The sequence below is a fragment of the Symphodus melops genome (assembly GCF_947650265.1).
Source record: "Symphodus melops genome assembly, chromosome: 14".
Lineage (NCBI taxonomy): Eukaryota > Metazoa > Chordata > Actinopteri > Labriformes > Labridae > Symphodus > Symphodus melops.
The window spans coordinates 17,524,552-17,532,422 of NC_136704.1; the positions used below are offsets into that span (position 1 = coordinate 17,524,552).

General features: G+C 36.6%; 1 protein-coding gene across 1 annotated transcript in view; it reads right to left on the bottom strand.

The window, feature by feature from the left end:
• Window positions 1-2,686, bottom strand: part of LOC306834837 (melanoma receptor tyrosine-protein kinase-like) — a 32,923-nt gene extending 30,237 nt beyond the window's left edge. Inside the window, exon 1 of the mRNA XM_079361058.1 lies at window positions 2,522-2,686. Coding sequence (XP_079217184.1) covers window positions 2,522-2,600 — 79 coding nt within the window. The 5' untranslated portion in view covers window positions 2,601-2,686. The remainder of the gene's footprint in view (window positions 1-2,521) is intronic.
• Window positions 2,687-7,871: the final 5,185 nt, after the last annotated feature.

A 7,871-nucleotide genomic window follows, 5' to 3' on the forward strand; every position in this document is an offset into this window, starting at 1 on the left:
CACACACACACACACACACACACACACACACACACACACACACACACACACACACACACACACACACACACACACACACACACACACACACACACACACACACACACACACACAGTTTTAACAGTCTGATTTGTTGCGCTCAGCGTTTCCTCCCATCACCAGTTGGCTATTTATTCTCTTGTTCTACAAAACTCTTATTCCAGCCCAACAACTTGATTGGACAGAGATATTTCCAAACCTCATCATTGTCTCATTATTCAGAAGTCCCATAATGCTCGCTGAGCCTGTTTTTCATTCTTCTTCTTCATCTTCCGACTATCCAGTCTGAAAGTGTTTCGGAGAGAATCAGTTCCATCAGATTTCCATCTTTTTGAAACTCGTTTAACACAAACCATAGTCAGAAAATCTTTTCAAGACCTGCAGTGTGTTTCTGGTTTTTGATTGGTTTTCCTTCATATCTCAGATTGCATCTTTGTGTTTGTGAAATGACTGCACACCCTGTACAGTTGATGCAAACTGATAATGGGAATAATTAGAAGCTGCAGCCCTGATACACACGTACAGTAAGCTGTTCAAATTTCAGACCGCTGAAATCTTCCTGAGTTGCCCTTTCGTACGTTCCTCACAGTCTGAAGGTTTCCCTAAAGCAGTGAAAGAGTCTGACTCCAAAATAACAATTTTAGCCTTTTTATCAATGCAAGGTGAAATTTGGTGTATAAAAAGTATAACTATGGAGTGATTAAAAAAAGTGCTATAGAACTGAAGATTGATGGTTGAGGCTGGTGAGCAGAAAAATGTACTGTCAGAATCAGTTTTCACAACATGCACAAAGATTACACCGATTGCAAGATATAGACGTCATCACCCGCCCCGTCATTCATGGTAAACTTTCCTGAATATCTCCTTTGTTCACACGTCGACTCTCTCTTCAAGTTCACAGGGAAATTTGGCCAGGGAGATTGTAGGTAAAGAACCAGGTAAAGTTGGGGTGAAGAAAAAAGTATTAATTTCCATTCACACATGCAGCTCACCCTGAAAATGTCAGGATATTTTCACCAGTTTTGTACATATACAGTATGAGAAAAGCAACAGTGTAATAAACATAAACCAATCTGAATGGTTTTTCACTGTTTTTCTATCATCTTCCTTCTTTTTTTTATCGATTAAGTTAAACATAAAATATTGAATGTTCCTCCAAAAAGTGATGATTTGCTGAAAAGTACAAGACTTTGAATCCTTGTACCAGCTACTTTTCAATTTGTTCTGCTATTTTACAAACAAAATAATAATGTGCTAGACAAAAAATATTCAGATACTCATATTTTCCTTCCATGTTTAGAGGATGCTGGTTTTCAGCCAACAGCAGGACAGACGAGCCACAGTATTTGGCTCCAATGCAAAGAAAACAGCAGGAAATGAACGTTTAATTTGTGATAATTCAGTTTCTGTGACGATCGGTAAGGAGACAGTGTGCTGAAATATTTAAAGAAACTCCACATTTCAGCTGTCCTTTTCAGACTTTATGAACCTTAATGTGTCTGTCAATCGTCACGTCAGCCTTGACAGAACTGTTTCGGCAGGTAGAGAGTTGTGAAAGAGTAATAAAAATAACATGATTGAGTGTTTGATTTTTGCTGATGATCTCAAAGCTCTGTGGCTAAATTATTAATCTGCATTAATCTTTTAATATGCTCTTTGTGTCAAAATGTACAATTGTTGTTTATAATTATGATTGTTTCAGTTTAAGTCCTTCACTCTTGTTGCTTCTTATAATCAATATATGGATTAATGTGGATGGAATTATTACACATTTTGACATCGAAATTATAGAGGCATATAAAGTTAGATCCTGTGGATTAAGATAATTTCCCCTCATTGTATTGGGTTTGCTTATTTATCTTTCAATAAAAATACATTCATTAATTCTTCAAGCTTGTTGTTTTATATGCTGTATTTCCCCCCTAAAGCTCTTTGTGTATTATGAAATGTACAATAGAAATCAAATGTTGTTGGATAATAGTTTTTATTAAAATGTGGAATTTCACCAGCACTGTCACACTGGGTGTATCGTTAGCTGAAAAAGAAATCCGTTATTTGGGTAAATAATGTTATAAGGATGCCAGAAATTTTAACTTTGCTATGATTCTAGTAAAAAAAAAAAAAGAACAACCCAACATTGGCAACGTTGCAACAGAAACGTTGCCAATATTTTTCTGAACTTCAGATAGGGTTCATAAGATTCGTTCCTCTCCACACATATCTCATTAAACATAGTTGTTGTTTTTTTTTAAAGCTTCAGTACATTTTGATAATGGATAATTGTCTCGAATATGTCATTTAAAAACACGTGGTTAAAAAAGGCGTGGTGGACATGTTTCACAACCTTACAGGCAATGAAGACAACGCGAAAGATACAGTATGATGATAGGACCACCTTCATCCAGACTCCGGCTTCCTCCCTCCCCCTCTCCCCCTCTCCCCCTCTCCCCCTCTCCGGAGCTTCCTCCCCGGGCTCTCTTACCTCTCCTGCCGGGGTTGGTGCAGCAGCAGCGGCCAAGGAGCAGCAGCAGCAGCGCCGCTCCTCCTCCGGAAAACTTCATGTCCGAGGCTCCTTCTTATAAATTAAACTCCCAAAAGTTTCTCCTCCGGTGGAGTCTGAGCGCAAAGAGCACAACGTGTGTCCATGAGGAACAAAATTAGATACACTGACTTGTCTACGTGCGTGTCGTGTCTGTGTTTGAGTGTGTGAGGCTGAATGACGGATCCTGTTGGACTCTACGAGCCTCTGCAGAAAAGTCCACACCTCCTGCAAACACCTCCTCCGTGTCCACACCTCCTCAGACTCGTTCCGTTTCAATGATCTTCATTGACAGGAGGATATTTCACTGATTTAGTTGGGGGGAAAAAAGACTTAAAATAAGTTTTTTCTAAATTGTTATTACATCACGTTAAAATGTTGATTTTGTGGAAATGCAAAAGCAGCATATAAAATATAAAATATAAAAATAATATTATCTATATAAAACAAATAATACGGGTACAAAAACCCATCTCCACTATCTATTCTGTGCAATTGTGTGTGAAAAAAAAAATCTTAAACATTCATTTTCATGACTTCATATCACCAAAAAAAGGATCCTCTTCAAAAAGAAGGAAGGACAACAACAAATTACAGGGAGACATTTTTTATAATTCATTTTATAACTATATCTCTATACAATATATTATTCAAACAAGACAGCGACTGGAAAATCTTTATCGGCTTCCAGTTCAGGGCAGAATCGAATTCATAATATTACTTCCTGTCAATAGCCCAATCAGATCCATCAAATCTGCAGGTACAGGCCTATGGAACTGACCAAAACTCAACCAGGTGAAGGTGAAATCCGTCACTATGGTGCCGCTCTGTGGAACAAACTACTGACCTGTCACCTGACGACTGGAGAAACTAGTGTGTGTGTGTTCATGGTTGGTGTGATCCTTTCCTGTCTGTGTGCTATAGAAGAAACAGGTGTATTTGTTGTGTGGGATTGTGCAGGGTCCTTTTGGATTTTTCTTTTTGTGTGATCCATCTTCTGTTTTTTCATAATGAATTCTGACCACGTGGATAATTTGATGACCCTGTCAGGGCCTAGAGACGAGGTTGGGAACCATCATTAGTACAACACCTCTGTCGCTTTTTGAAAAACCCGACAACAAAGAAAAGCTGAGTCCTGGGCGCAGATGGAACAAACGTAAAATATATCTTGTTTTGATTTCATACAACCATTCCTATCAGACATTACCTGATAAATTTAATGAAAATCTACCATGACATGTCTTCAGATAGCTTCATTTCAAGAAACCCTGTAAGTAAAAATCATGTACACCAACATGTTGTGTTTTACTTCTTTCATCACATTTTATTTATTAATCTTTGCACAGCTCTGTTTGCCTCACATATTTTTCATGCTAACAGGGTCACAGATTTCCCCCACAATGCAACCTTTTCTGCATCCATAATTAATAACTACTCTTTGCTGTTTTCTGTCGTTTACCTAAAATGCATTTTCCAAAACATCTGTGGAAGCATAAAAAACTCCATTAATGTATTTTTTTTACTCTCATGTTTGTCCCTAATAGGAGCTGACAGCTTGTCGCAGGGCAGAAAACACCTTAGACCAGCTCAAAGTGGGTCACAGAGGAAGCTAACACCTGATTCTGATCATCTGGTTATGATAATAGTTACACATGATTACTTTTAGTCGAAAAATCAGCAGAAATGCTTGAATGAGAATCATCTAAACAGCGTTCAGTCGAGTAAACAAACATTTTATACAAAAGAGAGATACAAAAACTGTAACAAGTGGATTTGAAGCATGAACTTTTAGATTTCTGCAGCTCAGACAAACCAAACCATGCAGACCACATACAGTATGAGGATTAAGTTTTCAGTTTTAACAGTCTCTCAAAAGTGAGTGTCTCAAAAGATTAAAAGGACCAGGCTGTAAACTAGCTAGCTCCAGTTCTAATAAAAGGGAAGGTAACACGCATCGGAATACCTAAAATAATGCAGAAACACAACAAAGAAAACATGGAATTGATTTCTAATTGACACGACAAAGTGCAGAAGAAAAATCTGCAGCTTTTCTCTGACTGTGAGGTCAATGATCAGCCCGAGGACATTTTCACATCTAATGCTGGGTATTGATCCCTCTCTCTCTCTCTCACACACACACACACACACACACACACACACACACACACACACACACACACACACACACACACACACACACACACACACACACACACACACACAGGACTCATCCAGGTCTTGATGTATTTAAGCCGCCTGGGCTAATTAGCTCACTCTCTCCTCTCCTCGTCCTCCTCCCGTCCTCATCTTCACCCCTCTTTCTTTGTCTCCCTCTCCTCTTCCTCCCCTTTTGTTGGCATTTCGAGGTTAAACTCTCATTGAACCACAATCAGAAAAAAACCTTCAAGCATATCTTACATTGAATTTTACAGAGATGCTTTGTCTCAAACAATGAATACATATTTCTTTGTTTCTTTCTTGTGCACATCCCATAGACGGAGGCTCGGGTTCGAATCCGATCTGCGGCTCCTTTAACACGTGTCCTCCACCACTTTCTTGATCCCTGATTTCCAACTCTATCCATTGTCCTCGACAACAAATGCCCAAAAAGGCCCAAAATAAATCTAAATTGTCTCTGTTATCAGGAACGAAGTATTGTGATTCTCTTTAAATGGTTCATTTGTTTTATAGACATGGACAAGTCCTGTAACAATATAACACATTTAGCCAACCTAACCATCTAAAACAACAAAGTCAGACAAAACAGTGTTCAGTGTATTTTAGAGTGATGTCTCATCTGTCTTCAAACACACCAGACTACGTTAATAAAAACAGGAATTTCTCCTCACAGAACACACAGGAGTGTTAGGTTTGTTGCTACCTCAGCTAAATTATATTTTTATAGTTATTACTTCATTTTGTTGCCTTGAAGAGCCCGTCTGGATCCAACACAACATTTAAGCCACAAAAAAAGACACAAAGACCAATAATAAAGTCAGAAGTATATCAGCTACTTGCGTTCTGTGAGGTAAAATCCATGATTTTGTCGATGGAGTCTAGAAACGTTAAAACGTTAAAAAAAAAAACTTGTTTGATTCCAAGTTGTCTTCTAAAGGAATCTGTTGGAGCAAATTCAACATTTTGTTTACTCACTAAGACCCTAAAACAGAGCTCAGGTTCATAAATAAAATAATTATAAATTATCCCCTTCTTCAAAACACTAAATAATAACCAGATAACCTCGGAATCACAGACGTTTTGAACTAATAAAAATAAATGACTCCTTATTAAACAAAAATGTGGTGGATGATTTTCATTGTGACTGATGATATTGATAGGAATGATTCTGGTCAGAATTTTTTCCTGGTTCTTTCAGCAAAAACTCTAACCTCGTAAGATTTTACTGATGAGGATGATGGAAGTGAATTTCTGCTTATGCGGCTTAATGCCTTCTTTCATTTCTACCACATCAGCTCAACGTCATGGAATATTTACAGCCTCACGTTTCCATTATTTTATTTCCTTTCTTCTTCCTCTTTTTCCCCACTTTACACCCCCCACTGCCCACTTCAATCGCCCCCGTCCATTATTTCCTCTGAAAGCTCTCGCTCGATTAACCTGATTCCACCTGCAAACACATGACATGTTAACAGGAGCAAATCTGTCAGCTTTAATCCTCATTTAACTGACTGACAGAAAAAGAGAGAGAGAGAGAGAAAGAGATGAAAGAACACACAGAGACACAATACCAAACACAGTGTTTTCATCTAATCTAAAATAAACTGAGAGCACATGTTCATAAAGAAACAGCTTAATGTATTAGTTTCTGTTGAGAAATAGTTTATAAAGACTTTAAAATACAATATCAAAAAAATCACACTCTTTCCTGAGAATTTAAGAAACCCCGATGAAGACTTTTTTAAAATCTTGTCTTTTTTTTGTTTGTTTTATCCTTCAAAGGAAAATCCTTGTTAAAAAGTTAAAAAGTGCATCGGATCCCCTCAGAATCGGAGAATTTGTAATTATTGTTGATTTCAGATGACAACCACATTAACAAACAAACAACAATAGTTCTAAACTTCTTCACTTCACTTCACTTCTTTATTTGTATCATGTATTCGGTATGTTTACTTTTTTTTGTGACAACAAAAACCTGATACACTTCAGAACATTTTCAATTTAAAATGCAGAGCTGGGAGAAAAACAACAAAGGGGGAATGTAAAGTAAGCCCACCCATCCTTTAAATGTAAAACATCTGCAAACATTTGTCACAAATTTACCCTCAGATTGGGTTGTTTGCTGGAGAAGCGTGTTGCATTCAAGTAGGAAAATTAAATATGTGATGGGATTTTCCTAATTAATTTAAAAGTTATGTTGTCAAGACAGAGATAAACAGATTAGTGAATGAAATTAACTTATTTAACAAATATGAAATCAGATTTGACTCGTATGATATTATGTTATAAAACATTATAACACAATTACCCTAAAATATCTAATTTAAATAGAATTGTGCTTGAAATTATTTGAAACACTTTGTAACAGCAGCCTTTATGATATTAAGAGCTGAAGCTGACAAACAGAGAAAACAAAGCAAATACTGCCCTCTGCTGGTCTTTTGTTAGATCACATTAAAACATTTTTGCACAGACTTTCTGTGTGTCAGTTATTTCAATTTTGAGAGAAAGAAAACAATGATTTATACATTCAGGTATTTGAATCATATTTTGGGTCCTGTTTTTAGAGATGACCTGAAAAAAAAAACACATCACTGTCATGTTCACAGAAAGCTTCTATACATCGGCCTCATTGTGTTTCAAAGAGATGTTAGTATTTAATTTCCTCACGTCTTAACTGTGCTACTGTCTATTTTCTTTTTCATCTGATTATTATTTTTTTTATTTTGTTACCTTTGAGAATCACTTTGTAACTTTGATTTTAATATAAAATCTAAAAAATAAAAAATGGGGAAAAAGTTCAAATTAGTATTATCATAGAAAGACTGTGTCCTCTTTAGTTGAAAACAAACAATAAATGTATTTAATTTCAAACGGACAGTACGTCTGCTTTGTTATTTTAGATTTCTCACCTGATTGAAAATTGGGCTTCCATACCTGGTAACAGCAGTTAAATTAGTATTTCAATTTCTCATTTTTTTCTGCAGAAAGGCAGCACCCCCTGCTGGCTGCTGCCCATTACTGCACTAAACACTAATTTCTTCCCACGTTTCTCATTTTGACCTTTTTGTTTTTATTCAGTTTGTTTGCAATTTACAAACAAATTTATATAAAA